The sequence below is a fragment of the Podarcis pityusensis genome, assembly GCF_964106645.2.
Source record: "Podarcis pityusensis genome assembly, chromosome: 12".
Classification (NCBI taxonomy): Eukaryota; Metazoa; Chordata; class Lepidosauria; order Squamata; family Lacertidae; genus Podarcis; species Podarcis pityusensis.
The window spans coordinates 8440037-8455497 of record NC_138037.1 but is presented as its reverse complement, the minus strand read 5'-3'; the positions used below and the strand labels follow the sequence as shown (position 1 = coordinate 8455497).

Sequence of the window (15461 nt, the reverse complement as noted above, 5' to 3'; positions counted from 1 at the left end):
CAAGTAGATACATAGGTACTGTTCTGGCGGGAAGGTAAATGGCGTTTCCCTGCGCTGCTCTGGTTTGCCAGAAGCGGCTTAGTCATGCTGACCACATGACCCGGAAGCTGTATGCCGGCTCCCTCGGCCAATAAAGCGAGATGAGCGTGTTCCAGCCAATAAACCAATGCTATTCCGTCTTCTTTCCGGTTAAACAACAGCAAGAACAAAACTCTCCAAATCCATAGAAACCCAAAAACAGAAGAAGTGTTTATTATTGAAAATATTTACACCATATCATCAGTGTGACATAAAAAGCCCCCGAGGATTGTCTACTGCATTCCCCAATGCAGACGAGACACTCTTGATGCAATGCAGCCTCACAGCTGCATTGTCACCATCATCTTTGTATCGTGTTTCCCTTTAGAAAAAAACAACAGCTCATTTCTGAGCCTCCCTCAAAAGAAGTTGAGAAATCTTTCGGTTGTCCTCTTTCCAGGGAAAAGCAAAGGCAGCTGAAGGAGCTGGTCAGCACTCTTTCAAAGCTCAGTGGTGAAGGAGAGGTGAACAAAAAGACAATCTGAGAGAGAGAGAGAGATACTACAGAGACGGTCCATTTAAAAGCTTTGTCTGCCAGCAGGGCCAGTATGTATCACGGAAGGCAAATTCTGCTCCCAAGACCTTGAAAACAGTGGAGAAGATCCGTGTGCAGTTTCTAACCCTCCATTCCCCACATTTCCACTTTTTTTTGGGGGGGGGGAATGTTGTCTTGGGCATTGAAACAGGCTTGTAAACCGCCAAGCTAAGTGAGCTTCACCTCCAGACCCTTAGGAGAGGAAGGTCACAAGGCGGCTAGATCTTTTGTTGCCGTTGCATTCAGGTTACCGGTGCTCCACAAATGACGAAAACAGGGACATGAAAGGCCAATGGAGAAACGTGAAATTCTTGAGGGCTAGCACCTTCTGCGGGCTGTGATTTGCAACCCACACAGGTGGCAAGGGGATGGGGGAGTAAGGCTACCAAGAAGGATGAGACATTTCCAGATGGGTTATTTCTGCAGGACAATTGCACAGTTGCTGGTAATAGGGTGTGGATGTGTTCTGGATCCCTGCCTTTTAGGTGGGGCTTCTTTTGGGTGGGTGATGCAATATCCCAGCCCTCCATCCGCAGTATTGTGCAGCTCTGGAAATGTGACTTTCCTTCTGGTAGCTTGGCCCTGGTGCTCCTGATGGGTGGAATGTGGCTGTGTCAAAGTTGTAGTGGTTTAGAAGTGGACCTAAGGTGCCATGACTGACCAGTAACACAGATCTTACAACTTGAAACCACCCAGAATTGTGAGGTCGTGTTTGTGTGCGTCATTTTAAACAACGTTAGAGGTTGAGGGCTGTTCCTAAAACGCAGCATTCTTAAAATAAAATAAAATTGGCACAGAGTTTCAAGACTAGGATTTCAAGACTGTTCAATAGTAGGGAAAGGACCACCTGGTAGGGATTCCTTAGCTGTGATTCTGGCACGGCGGGCAGTTGGTTTAGATGACCGTTGGGGTCTCTTCCAACTTTAGATTTCTTTGGCTCTAGGCGCAGAGCTCACTGGGAGCAGATAGGCTTTGCCTTTAGGAGGTCCTTGCATCAACCTTTAGGAGGTCCTTGCATCAAGGCAGGGCTAGGAGAGGCCCCCATCCAAAACCCTGGACAGCCGTGGCCGGTCAGTGTACACAATACTGTCCTAGATGGACCATTGGTCTGCACTGATGCCAGGCAGCTTCCCATGTTCCTAACCACGATTCCTGCAGCCACTTTTGCTTTATAAATAAAATAAATAAGGCGGCAGACCTGTGCACACTCACTCGGGATTTAAAGCTGAGTAAACTTGCATAGGATTGGCTTGTTAGTTTTCGAAAGGCAATGGTCTCTCGCATATGATCCCTTCATTTAGCAGGATCCCCAGCAAACAGAAGTTCAGGGTCTCCCTGAAATGAGGGTAGTTTCCCTGTTACAGTGGGGTTGTATGGGCCTGTCCAGAGATTCCCCATGACGGCCTTGGCCCAGTATACCTGAAGGAGTGTCTCCACCCCCATCGTTCTGCCCGGACACTGAGGTCCAGCTCTGAGGACCTTCTGGCGGTTCCCTCCCTGCGAGAAGCCAAGTTACAGGGAACCAGGCAGAGGGCCTTCTTGGTGGTGGCACCTGCCCTGTGGAATGCCCTCCCACCAGATGTCAAAGAGAAAAGCAACTACCAGACTTTTAGAAGACATCTGAAGGCAGCCATGTTTAGGGAAGCTTTTAATGTTTGATGGACTATTGTATTTTAATATTTGGTTGGAAGCCGCACAGAGTGGCTGGGGAAACCCAGCCAGATGGGCGGGGTATAAATAATAAATTATTATTATGGTTGCAGTTCTCCTATTTGGGTTTTCAAAGCATAGGGTATTTCTGGAGGGGGGGAGCGTGGGAAAGCAATAAATGGAGAACACAGTAAGGGCTGTGGCACTCCCTCCGAAGGTTGTGGACTCTCCTTCCTTTTTAAGCAGAGGTTGGGTGGCCATCTGTCATGGATGGTTTAGCTGCGATTCCTGCATTGCAGGGGGGTTGGACTAGATGACCCTCAGGGTCCCTTCCAAATATATAATTTTATTACTCTACCACATGGACGAGGAGGAATTGTGACAACCAAGGGGTTAAAAAGAGAAAAAAGAACACAGGGAGAAAGAGTATTTTTCTGGTGTGGGAATGAGGAGGAGGAGAAGGAGGAAAGAGAACAAAACTCATAGTCAGCTGGTGGTTGGCTGGGGCTTGTCACACGGCTGCCGTCTGTTTTATACTGTGAAAACTAATCCTTGTTGGAGAGGTTGGGATGGACATGGCTCGAGCCACGCGGACTCGAAGGGAGTGGTGGTCTTGCCAGCGGTGCCATCTTTTCCGGGCTGCAGAACGTACCTAGTGGGAAGGAGAGAGAGAGAAAGAAGAGAAAGAAAGAGGGTGAAAATCAGCAATAAGTCAACGGTGTGATGCAGCAGCAAGAAAAGCTAATGCAATTCTAGGCTGCATCAACAGTCAAGGGAAGTGGTAATTCCACCCAATTCTGCCTTTGTCGGACCCCACTGGGAGCCCTGTGTCCCGTTCCAAGCTGGAACATATGCAGAGGAGGGCAACCAAGATGATCAAGGGTCTGGAAACCAAGCTTGATGAGGAACGGTTGAAGGAGTTGGGTATATTTAGCCCAAGGAAGAGGAGTCTGAGAGCAGATACGATAACCACCTTCAAATATCTCAAGGGCTGTCACACGGAAGAGGGAGCAAGCTTGTGTTTTCCTGCTCCGGAGGGTAGTACTAAATATCAGGAAGAACTTTCTGACAGTAAGAGATGTTGGACAGTTGAATGGGCTCCCTCAGGAGGCAGGGGCGTTGCGTGCAGAGGGACAGGGTGGCCGTAGCACCAGGCACATGGCCGCGTTGGCCGGCTGGGCTCCCTCCAGCATGGATGGGTAGGCAGGCACGCCGTGCAGTGTGGCCCTGTGAACTCTCCGTGCCCCACGCCTGCCTGGTGGTGAGAGTCTGGCTGGTGGAATGGGTTGTGTTCACCCTCCACACCCAGCCCCTGGTCCCGCCTGATTCTGCCCCCCTGCTGCCATTAAAGGATGCAGTGCCACAGTCAGGAGGCAAAAAGATTCTCCTTCCTTGGAGGTTTTCAAGCAGAGATTGGATGTCATGGATGCTTTAGTTGAGATTCCCGCATTGCAGGGGGCTGGACCAGGTGAATCTGGGGGTCCCTACCAACTGTGCGGTGGGACGCGGGTGGCGCTTTGGGTTAAACCACAGAGCCTAGGACTTGCCGATCAGAAGATTGGCGGTTCGAATCCCCGCGACGGGGTGAGCTCCCGTTGCTTGGTCTCTGCTCCTGCCCACCTAGCAGTTCGAAAGCACATCAAAGTGCAAGTAGATAAATAGGTACCACTCCAGCAGGAAGGTAAACAGCGTTTCTGTGCGCTGCTCTGGTTCGCCAGAAGCGGCTTAGTCATGCTGGCCACATGACCCGGAAGCTGTACACCGGCTCCCTCGGCCAATAAAGCGAGATGAGCCCACAACCCCAGAGTTGGCCACGACTGGACCTAATGGTCAGGGGTCCCTTTACCTTTACCAACTGTGCAATTGTACGAGACTGTGTGTTAGAGGTAATTTCTTTGCTTTGGGGAGGAGCTAACCTAGAGGCCAACTGAGCAGAGGGACTTCCTCTCATAGCCCCGTGAATCTTGGTTGTGAGACTAGGATTTGGTCAGGAGAGGGGAGAGCTGTGGCTCAGTGGGACAGCATTTGCCTTGCATGCAGGAGGTTCCTAGGTTTCATCCCCAATACGGCCTCTAGGTAGGGCTAGGAAAGACCATGGGGAGTGCTCTGTCCATGTGGACCAAGGGCAGACTTGCTGATCCACCTTTTTTTTTTGCCTCCGGCATGTCACCTCCAGAAGACTGCATGTGAGCAAACATGGGCCTCAGAACTAAAAAGGTTCCCTGCCCCTTAGCAAACGCCTTGCTGAGTAGCGATGCCCTCCTGGTCCTACAAATCTGGTGGTTCTGATTTCTGACGGATGCTTTCGTAACCGCACGTCTCCTTCCTGAGCGAGGCCTGAGAAGCTTCTCTCAACAGCGCTGTGCGGGCAGGTGGGTAGCTCATCAGTTAAATCGTGATTCATAACGGGCTATTATGACAAGCAAGCTCCCAGGCTGCTGAATTCGTAATACAAGCCACGCGTACAATGAGGCAGATTGTTGCTTGGTGCTCCTAAGACAATCTCGCTGTTGCAAAACCTGCTGCTTAGAGAGCGATTTTCCAGCCTATCAATGCTGCACGTTCACTCACTCACAGCCCTTTATGGCTGACTCATCACATGGTGTCTTTCTACAGTTGAATGAATAGCTGATTGCAAGTTCAGGTTTCTCAGAGCTGGCATATCGGGACTACAAATGAAATCAGCCACCTTGGGTGAGGTGGTACCTTCTCTGCGGAATCGATATTTCCCAAAGATGAGAACCGCATTCCACACTGCCTTATGTACAGTGTCTATTGTCTAGTCCCAAACTTGGGTCTCTAGCTGTTTTTGGACTACAACTCCCATGATCCCTAGCTAGCAGCACCAGCGGTCAGGGATGGTGGGAGTTAGACTGGTTAGTTGCTTGTTGCCCAAATGTCCCCAGGCGACTCAGAACACATTTAGAAACATAAACACATTGCTGTTTAACAGATTCATACAAAGCACCTGCAATTTGCACACACAGCATACACAAAACAGCAGCACCCCACCCTCAAATGGCAACAGAAAACTTTGACAGCACATAAGAACAGGGTTGAGGGACATTGGTGGCGCTGTGGGTTAAACCACAGAGCCTAGGACTTGCCGATCAGAAGGTCGGCGGTTTGAATCCCTGCGACGGGGTGAGCTCCCGTTGCTCGGTCCCAGTTCCTGCCAGCCTAGCAGTTTGAAAGCACGTCAAAGTGCAAGTAGATAAATAGGTCCCGCTCAGACGGGAAGGTAAACGGCGTTTCCGTGCGCTGCTCTGGTTCTCCAGAAGCGGCTTAGTCATGGTGGCCACATGACCTGGAAGCTGTACGCCAGCTCCCTCGGCCAATAAAGCGAGATGAGCGCCGCAACCCCAGAGTCGTCCATGACTGGACCTAACAGTCAGGGGTCCCTTTACCTTTAAGAACAGGGTTAAACAGTCACCACCTCGCTGCTCAAGCCTTAGCTGTGCAACTCTGATTAACATGTTAACAATATCCGGTCCTTTAGCAGCACAGAAATAAGCATAAAGTCCAGCTTCTAAAAATCCCTGCACACACACACACACACACACACACACGATTGGATTGCTGTATTTCTATTTGAGTGCAAGTAGCTTTGGATACTTTTAGCTGAGAAGAAGCTGGCATAGTCATTTGCCAGCCAAAATAAACGACCATTATTATTTTATCTTTTGCAACGGACTGGAAGCTGTGATGACACCTCTGAGGCGAGAGTTCCAAGCTTCAAAACCTCTCGGATTTGATCAGATATAGAGCCTGGCTTTTCCGTGACCTGAAATGTGAGCTGCAGGCCATGTTTAGCACCTGCTAAAAAGAGCCTGCGGTTTGCTTTTCAGAGCTCCTTCCTGACAGAGGGGAGAGAGGGAGGCAAAGTGGGTGTGAAGTCACAATGGAGAGAAGAAGAAACTGCTTCTTCTTCCTGATATTCCTCTCCATTATCTCTCTCATCTAGTCTAATCTTCCCTGGCAGCTTGAAGGCAGAGGGGCAAGGATGGTTAGCAGCCAAGGCAGAGAGATAACCTTAAACAACAGAAAAGGACAGAAAAGCCCATTTTTGTGTGGTTTCCAGCTGGTAGGGGAGATTAGTTAGAGGACAAGGAATGAATGGATGTGCTTTCTGCCCTGCAGAGCTGTTGGTTACGACTAATGCTCAGTAATGATGGGATGGCAGGTATTGCTGAACGGTTCCCCCCTTCTAGTGTTTTGAATCACCAAGGGATTTGCCCCCCTGCTTCCTCAAGAGAAAATACATCAATTATGGGCACCACATAGATGCTTATCTATAAACACCGCTGTTATAAATAAAAAAAACCAGCTTGCTTCAAATGGATCGGAGGAGAAATGGCAGGACTCCTTTTTCTCCACGGCTGGAAAGTGGCTGTCGCTCTTAATTCACGCTAGGAGGAAACAATTGAATCTGCTGGTGAAACGTTAGAAGTAGTTGATTTGCAAGATTGTTTTTCCAGTCAGATGAATACGATGTATTCCCTCGGCATGGAAAATAACTGCCCCATTTCCCAGATGCGATGGGAGCAGATAAATCTACCCTCCAGCTGTCTGTCTAGGTCGGCCTTCAACAGGTGAGTGCCCTGCAGATGTTTCCGTTGCCATCTTCCATCAGCTCAGTTTTGCTGGCTGCTGCTGGCGGGATTTGCAGCACAAAACATCTGGAAGGCACTGCCTTTGCAAAGGCAATTGTATAATCTCTCCTTTCTAATTTGTAAAGAAAGGGCTTTTATTTATTTTAAAGTTTACTCTGCCTTTCGATTAGACGCTTACAAGGCAGCTTACAAAAAAACAGAGTTAGAAGCAGCGGACACTAAAGGCAGCTTACATAACAAAACAAAAACGAACCCTCTTCCCACAAGCACATAAAATGTTAACCAGCCCAAAACCTGGTTATAGAGAAAGGTTTTCGCCTGGCAAAAGGGGAGGGAAACTTTAACAAGCATACATGCAGTGCTTAAAAAGGCACAGGAGTATAGGAAGCCACCTTATACTTGCTGGAGTATGGCAAATATATTGGAGTGGTGTGCCAAAATAAACAGTCTGGCAAAAGCACGTCAAAGTGCAAGTAGATAAATAGGTACCACTCCGGTGGGAAGGTAAACGGCGTTTCCGTGCACTGCTCTGGTTCACCAGAAGCGGCTTAGTCATGCTGGCCACATGACCCGGAAGCTGTATGCCGGCTCCCTCGGCCAATAAAGCAAGATGAGCACTGCAACCCCAGAGTCGGCCACGACTGGACCTGATGGTCAGGGGTCCCTTTACCTTTTTAAGGCTGCCTGGTGGGCACTGGTGAGAGAAAGCAAGAGGACACCCAATGCATTGTGATGAGAGACTTCACTTAGAATACGTTTTGAGCCTCTTGGTCAGAGGCGGCCAATATGGAGCCTGCCAGATGTTGGATTTAAACTCCTATCGGACGCTGACAGCATGGCCGGTGAACAGGGATGAGGGTGTTGTGGTCCAGGAACATCTGTAGGGCACCATGTTAGTTTGCCCCTGCATTACTGATATGGGAAAAGGAAGTTAAAACTGGCGACAACAGGACCGCCTCCTGTTCCAGGCTGAAGTCTGCAGGGTTTGCTTTTGAAGAGTCCAGGGTATGGGACCTGAATGTTCAGGACCATGGCCAGCTCATTCTGGGGCTGGGAGCTCCATGCAAGCAAGCCTAAATACAGTGGTACCTCGGGTTAAGAACTTAATTCGTTCTGGAGGTACGTTCTTAACCTGAAACTGTTCTTGACCTGAAGCACCACTTTAGCTAATGGGGCCTCCCGCTGCTGCCACGCGATTTCTGTTCTCATCCTGAAGCAAAGTTCTTAACCCGAGGTACTATTTCTGGGTTAGTGGAGTCTGTAACCTGAAGCGTATGTAACCTGAAGCGTCTATAACCAGAGGTACCACTGCACTGATGGAAGGGTATTCGAAGCTCTATTTCCTCAGAGGGAAGCTCTTTTGGCTTAGAAAGGCCTTTCCAAAATAGTAAAACATCTTGGAGGTCCCGGGCCACAGAGAGGTTAGGCTGGCCTCAACCAGAGCCAGGGCTTTTTCGGCCGTGGCCCCGATCTGGTGGAACGCTCTGTCACAAGAGACCAGGGTCCTGCGGGACTTGACATCTTTCCGCAGGGCCTGCAAGACAGAGCTGTTCCACCAGGCCTTTGGCCAAGGCACAGTCTGACCCCCTCTCTCCTTCTGTAATCCTCATAGAACTCTAGCCCAATGGTTGCCATTAATTTGACTCTGAATTGATTTTAGAATGAATTGATTATAGAATGTATTTCAATTAATTGATTGTGATTTTATGTAAACTGTGTTATTTTTACTGTTGTTAGCCGCTCTGAGCCCAGCTTCGGCTGGGGAGGGTGGGATATGAATAAATTATTATTATTATTATTATTATTATTATTATTATTATTATTAAAGTTATAGGTCATCCGGCTGACTCCAAACAGGAGTCCACAAACCTTACGACTATTTCTGCTGTACAAGGCCAGACACACTCCTCCGAACAACTCTGCGCAGTATGCCAATAATAATGGTAAGGATAATATTCTGAATATCCTCATCAGCATACATCGTTGTTGCTTTTTACCTCAAGGGCACAGAAGAAAGATCCCCATCCTAAGGAAATTAAACCTAAAGTTTGCAAGGCAAAGGGTGAAAACCAGCACATGTCCCCATTTCACAGATAGGGAGCTGAGGCCCAGAGCTATATGGGCCACAGCACCAAGGGACTGTCTGCATCACCGCATGGGGAAATTGAACTCAGTTCTCCTTGCCTCCAGCCCACCGCTTCAAACTACATCTCATCTTGACTATATCTCATAGCATGGTGGTTTCTTATTTTTCACTGGAAAAAACTTACATGAGGGATTCCAGCTCCGATACCTAATAATAATAATAATAATAATAATAATAATAATAATAATAATTTATACCATGCCCTCCCCAGCCAAGACCAGGCTCAGGGTGGCTAACACCAGGTATAAAAACAAATTATTAAAATACAACTTAAAAACAAGATTAAAATACAACATTAAAATGCAGCCTCATTTCCGTAGAAACTCTAATCAAAAGCTTTTTGGGGATGAAAACGTCAAATCTTCGCCAAGGCCAACTATCCAGACTGGTCCTATGTGGGCCAGAAAAAAGCCAGGGGAGTCCCCAAATAAGAGTTCCATCACAGAAGGAGAAAGGAAAACAGAAAAGAAAGATGCAAGCAATTTTCTCCTTCAGCCTGTTCTCTCTCTCTCTCTCCTCAGCCTCTGGCAAACTTTTTGAAGTGCACCTGGGGAATGGAAAAGAAGTGCAATTTGCCCGTGATGGCACTGACACTGAAAGTGCAGCAGAGATTCTGGGAATGGCATAAAACTATATTGGGAGAAGGCAGGTGGTGTGGCAAAGCACCCTGGAGAGCCCTGCAGAAGGCAGAGCGATGGATCACAGATGCTGAGGAGGAGGCCGACTTCACAAAGCAAAGGTCCTTTGGATGCAAAGGTTAAACCTCTGTCCCACGGGGCTTTCACATCCACCGCTGGCCTCCCTTCCCTATCCCCAGGTAACCGTGCCCTGGCAGCAATTGCCATGAAGAAGGGGTGGTTTGCATCAGGAAAGGACGGAAGGGGAAGGGAAGGCTTAAACCAAACACTCGCCTCTTTCCCCCCAAGCTCCCCACCAGCTGCTGTGATTTCATTATATGTCAAAAATTCATCCTACTGCTCTACAGCACAACAGCATTTTGTTGTAAAAGCCACTTCCGACCTCGGGAGGAGGTAGTGTTGCGGGCTTCATGCCCCCAACACGCCCCAACCCCCGCGTGATCAGGGGAATCCTCGGGCCACGTCATCCCCTGAGCATCCCCCCTGTGTGGCTTGCCTCATTTAAGGCAAGCGCGGCCCGGGATCTCCCTCTTTGGCTGCTCAGCTACGTTGGTTTTCCCACCCGCTCGCCCTTCAAGGTTCCCCTTCTGACCTTGCTATGGACCTCAGTTAGTCGCCGTTAAGGGTCCTGGTAGGAATTTTTTCCACTTGGCAAATTGGCACCGGCCATTTGGTTTTTTTACCTACCTCGTAGCAAATCGTCACAACTTCTTGGTTTGGTGGTTAGGCATTGGTAGGGGTATTGCTATGTAGATTTGGGGGGAGCACCATCACCTCCCCCAAATGTTGAAGGGTAGTCCTGTAAAGGATTCTGGGGGGCTTGGCCTTGTCCAAAGCCTATGGAGGTCAGGGCCTAAAGTGCGCCCCCGAGCAGTGACCCCGGGGGAGTCCCTAGTTGATGTGCATCAACAGGGTTCCCCCTGCTGGTGTTAACCCTTCCCGGTCTTCAAGCAAACAGGCTGAAGCCAGATAGTCAGATAGGACCAATGCCTAAGCCAATACTGCTCTTTTTCTGTAACCAATAAAGTTGTGGCCAATTTTAGCCCATTAACCTAAAATAATGGTGTCATGTGTCTTTATTCCTACTGGGGAGAGGCGGGAACTCGCCAGGCAAATTATAAAACAGGGTAGAGGAACCTTTTCAAATTCCAGGGCTACATCCCACCCCCCAAATGAGCCTCCTGGGAGGCCACATGCTCATGGCGAGTGGAGCCAGAAAGAACAGAGGGCCGAGGAAAGGAGCAAGCAGCAGGAAATCACATGGAGTGAGTTGTAGTGAACTTGTTATTAGCAATACAGGAGTGTCAGGCCTAACGAGCACAGCAACTCATCTCCGGCAAGTCTTGCCCCCACGAAGACCCAAGGTCCCCGCCTCCCCACAGTTGCCTATGTCTCCTCCTCTCCAGGGTTTCCCCAAGCAATCTGATGCTATGCCTGTGTGTCTGCCTTTGCTCCTCCTGTTTCATGCCTCTTCTGGTTCTGGGAGACAAGCGGGGAGGGGAGCTGGGTGCAGCAGGAGTGGGAGAGACCCTGACTCTTCACAAGCCTGACTCATCTCTCCCTCTTGGCCTTCCTCTTCTCCTGCTTCAGCTTCTGGACTTCTCTCTGCCACAGACTCTCCCCATTCACACAGCCCTGTTACCTCTTCATCTCTTCCTCCCAATCTTGTCCCTCTGATGCCTCATTGTCATCCCACCACCACTCTGAACCTTCTTCCTTTGGTGGTTCCCCAGCTGGTTCCTCCCACCATTCCTCTGCGTCCAACCAGCCCCTGACAACTGATCCATGGCTATGGCTCTTACCTTTATACAATAGGCTACATTAAGGTTACCAGATTTTTTTTCAATGAATCCGGGGACACTTTAAATAAATCAATAAATCTACACGTTTTGGACGTTGATGCTGCAGCGATGGCGGTGGCAGAGGTGCGGCCGCTGCCTTGACCTAAACTGCCATGTTTCCCCTTCCTCCGAGGCTTCTATCTCCTTTCTCCATGAACCTGGGCAGCCCCTGAGTTGTTGGTTCTTTGGTGGTGGTGGGGAAGCAGTGTGTGGTGGGTCAGGCATGGAAGGCGGAGAAGGAGGGCTGAGAAGGAGGGCGGCGGTGGGGAGGCTCTGGCAGCACGATGCCTCCCTTCCCATCAGAGCAGCCCCAATCCCATTCCTACTTGCGTGTAAGCAGGAGGGAGTGGGGGTCCCTCAGCTGGGAAGGGAGGCTTCACACTGCCTTTTGGAGCAGCCCCATCCCAGCTCCTACTTGTGTGCAAGCAGGAGAGGGCAGGGATCCCTCAGCTGGGAAGGGAGGCTTCCCATTGCCTAACTGAGAGATCCCTGCCCCCCTCCTGCTTGCACGCAAGCTCTGATAGGCACCGTGAAGCCTCCCTTCCCAGAAGCTGGGAGGCTGCTCCGATAGGCTGTGTTTCCCGGGGACATTAGATGAAATCTGGGGACATTCTGGAGATGGAATTTGTCCAGGGACTTATTCGCAAATCTGGGGACTGTCCCCGGGAAACGGTAACTGTAAGTTACATGCAAAAGCCAGAGGTTTCTTCTCTCTTCCCCTCTCTCTAACACACACACACACACAGTTTCTCCCTCTCCCCCCACCTGTCACACTTCTCTGAATTCTCTAATCCATTAAGAGTTTGGGTGTAATCCTTGACGCCTCCCTGTCCATGGAGGCGCCGGTTACAGCAACAGCCAAGGCGACATTTTTCCACCTTCGCCGCATCAAGCAGTTGGTCCCTTACCGTTCTCACCCCGACCTGGCCACAGTGATCCATGCGACAGTCACCTCCAGGCTTGACTACTGTAATTCGCTCTATGCGGGGCTGCCCTTGAAGCTGTCCCAGAAACTCCAGCAGGTACATAATGCTGCAGCGAGGCTCCTCACGGGGTCTCTGCCATGGGAGCATATTCACCCAGTGCTTTTCCAGCTGCACTGGCTCCTGGTGGAGTACAGGGTCAGATTTAAGGTGCTGGCTTTGACCTTTAAAGCCCTTCACAGCCCAGGACCCTTGTACCTACGGGAATGCCTCTCCTGGCATGCCCCGTGGAGGACATTAAGGTCTATAAATAGCAACACCCTAGAGGTCCCGTGCCCTAAGGAAGTTAGATTAGCCTCAACCAGAGCCAGGGCCTTTTCAACACTGGCTCCGGCCTGGTGGAACGTTCTGTCTCATGAAACCAGGGCCCTGTGGGATCTGATTTCTTTCCGCAGGGCCTGTAAGACAGAGTTGTTCCAACTGGCCTTTGGCTTGGAATCAGTTTGATTCCCTCCCCCTCTTTCTTTTTCCTTTCTCCTCCTATGAAGAGGTTGCATCCTAATGTTTTAATGTTGTATTTTAATCTTGTTTTTTTAAATTATATTTTAATCAACTTGTTTTTATTATTGGTTGTTAGCCGCCCTGAGCCCGGTCTTGGCTCGGGAGGGCAGGGTATAAATAAATTATTATTTATTATTATTATTATTATTGTTGTTGTTGTTGCTGATGTTATTATTATTATCCAAGCAAGCAAGAAGCATTATCACAGTCCAAGAGCACATGCCAGCTAGACAAAAGTACTCAAAGAGACCTGGAGCATGGATGATGAGAGGTGGCCCTCATGAGTGTGTGTTTGTGTGTGTGTGTGTGTGTGTGTGTGCATGAGAACAGGCCCCCTGGTGGGACATGGGTCTTTGGCATCTGGACAAGCATTCCAACCCTTGGTGTGGAACCCCGACAAAATAACATTATCTTGTTTTATCCCATCTTCTTTCTCTCTCTCCTGTGTCTGGAGTGACTCACATAAGTGTGCCATTGATGGACTGAACAATGCAAAGAGGAAGCGGCAGCCTGGTAAACGGGAGAAAGCCGCCAAATGTGTTGGGTTGACATAGGAAGGACTTGCCTCCCTATTTGTGTGTTTCAAGAAGCCTTAGAATAATTGCAAGAGGCGCATGGAAAAGGCCTTTCTACTTTGCACAGGGCGGCAGGTGGAGAGCAGGGAATCACGCGGGCAGAAGGGGAAGCAAATGACTCCCGAAATTATCGCAATCAGATGCTGTTATACCTGGCTAATGGGATGGAATGGGTCAACTCAGAAAAGGCAGAACAGAAATAGAAGAACGGTGCTGTTGCTAATGGCTCTGAAAAGTCCTCCGTGCAGGGAGAGGAGAGAAAACTATTAGGGTGGTGCTCTGCTTGAGTGGAGGGGATGAGCGCTCAATGCATGGCTCCAGGAAGGAAGATGGGAAACTTCTCCCCAGAGTGCAAAGGGATTAAACAGCCTGCAGCGAGGAAATGGGAGCAAGATGTGTGTGCATGTCTGTGTAGAAGCCAGCTTTAAAACTCCTTTTAAAGCAAATGGTTCTTGCAATGTTCTTGCTTAGCAAATGTAAAAACAGTGGAAGATGTTGTTGCATTGTCAGCCAGAGAGTCGGGGAGCTGTTTTCCTGGAGAGTGCACCACCACCAGAAGATCATATAGGAAGTTGCCTTTGTTGTTGTTTAGTCGTTTAGTCGTGTCCGGCTCTTCGTGACCCCATGGACCAGAGCACGCCAGGCACTCCTGTCTTCCACTGCCTCCTGCAGTTTGGTCAAACTCATGCTGGTAGCTTCAAGAACACTGTCCAACCATCTTGTCCTCTGTCGTCCCCTTCTCCTCGTGCCCTCCATCTTTCCCAACATCAGGGTCTTTTCCAGGGAGTCTTCTCTTCTCATGAGGTGGCCAAAGTATTGGAGCCTCAGCTTCAGGTTCTGTCCTTCCAGTGAGCACTCAGGGCTGATTTCCTTAAGAATGGATAGATTTATATGGAAATGGCGGAAATGACTGGCAGAATCCGAGACCAGGGAGAAGAATCGGTGGAAGAAGACTGGAAAAAGTTTAACGATTATTTACAGAAATACTGTAAAATTAATGAATGTTAGAAAAATGTTGGAATGAAGTTATATGGCTTTAGTAGAAATGTTATAAGGAATTAAGTATAAATAGATTAATAGAGTATTAAAGGGAAAATAAGGTTAGAATGTGTTAAGATAATTATAGGATAGAAAACAGAGGAAGATGGAAAGGAATTGCTGAAACAATTAACAGAAGTGGAATACAAAAAGGGAGGTGTGAGGAGGTCGTGGAAACAAGTGAACGAAAGATAAGATAATGAAATGGTTTTGTTTTTGTTTTATTAGTTTTATGTGTTAGTGTTTTTGTATTGTATTGCATTGTCTTCTTTTTTGGCTTTTTTTGTAGTGTTGTGTTTAAATTGTTGGAAAATTAATAAATATTATACCAAAAAAAAAAAAAAAAAAAAAAAGAATGGATAGATTTGATCTTCTTGCAGTCCATGGGACTCTCAAGAGTCTCCTCCAGCACCATAATTCAAAAGCATCAATTCTTCAGCGATCAGCCTTCTTTATGGTCCAGCTTTCACTTCCATACATCACTACTAGGAAAACCATAGCTTTAACTATACGGACCTTTGTTGGCAAGGTGATGTCTCTGCTTTTTAAGATGCTGTCTAGGTTTGTCATTGCTTTTCTCCCAAGAAGCAGGCGTCTTTTAATTTTGTGGCTGCTGTCACCATCTGCAGTGATCATGGAGCCCAAGAAAGTAAAATCTCTCACTGCCTCCATTTCTTCCCCTTCTATTTGCCAGGAGGTGGTGGGACCAGTGGCCATGATCTTTGTTTTTTGATGTTGAGCTTCAGGCCATATTTTGCGCTCTCCTCTTTCACCCTCATTAAAAGGTTCTTTAATTCCTCCTCACTTTCTGCCATCAAGGTTGTGTCATCTGCATATCTGAGGTTGTTGATATGGAAGTTGCC

General features: G+C 48.6%; 1 protein-coding gene across 4 annotated transcripts in view; it reads right to left on the bottom strand.

Moving 5' to 3' along the window:
- Positions 1-228: 228 nt before the first annotated feature.
- The window catches only part of CRHR2 (corticotropin releasing hormone receptor 2), a 199241-nt gene continuing 184008 nt past the window's right edge, over positions 229-15461 (bottom strand). For all 4 annotated transcript variants that reach the window (XM_080974193.1, XM_080974194.1, XM_080974195.1 and 1 more), the window contains one exon: positions 229-2915. In XM_080974193.1, coding sequence (XP_080830319.1) covers positions 2775-2915 — 141 coding nt within the window. In that variant the 3' untranslated portion in view covers positions 229-2774. The remainder of the gene's footprint in view (positions 2916-15461) is intronic.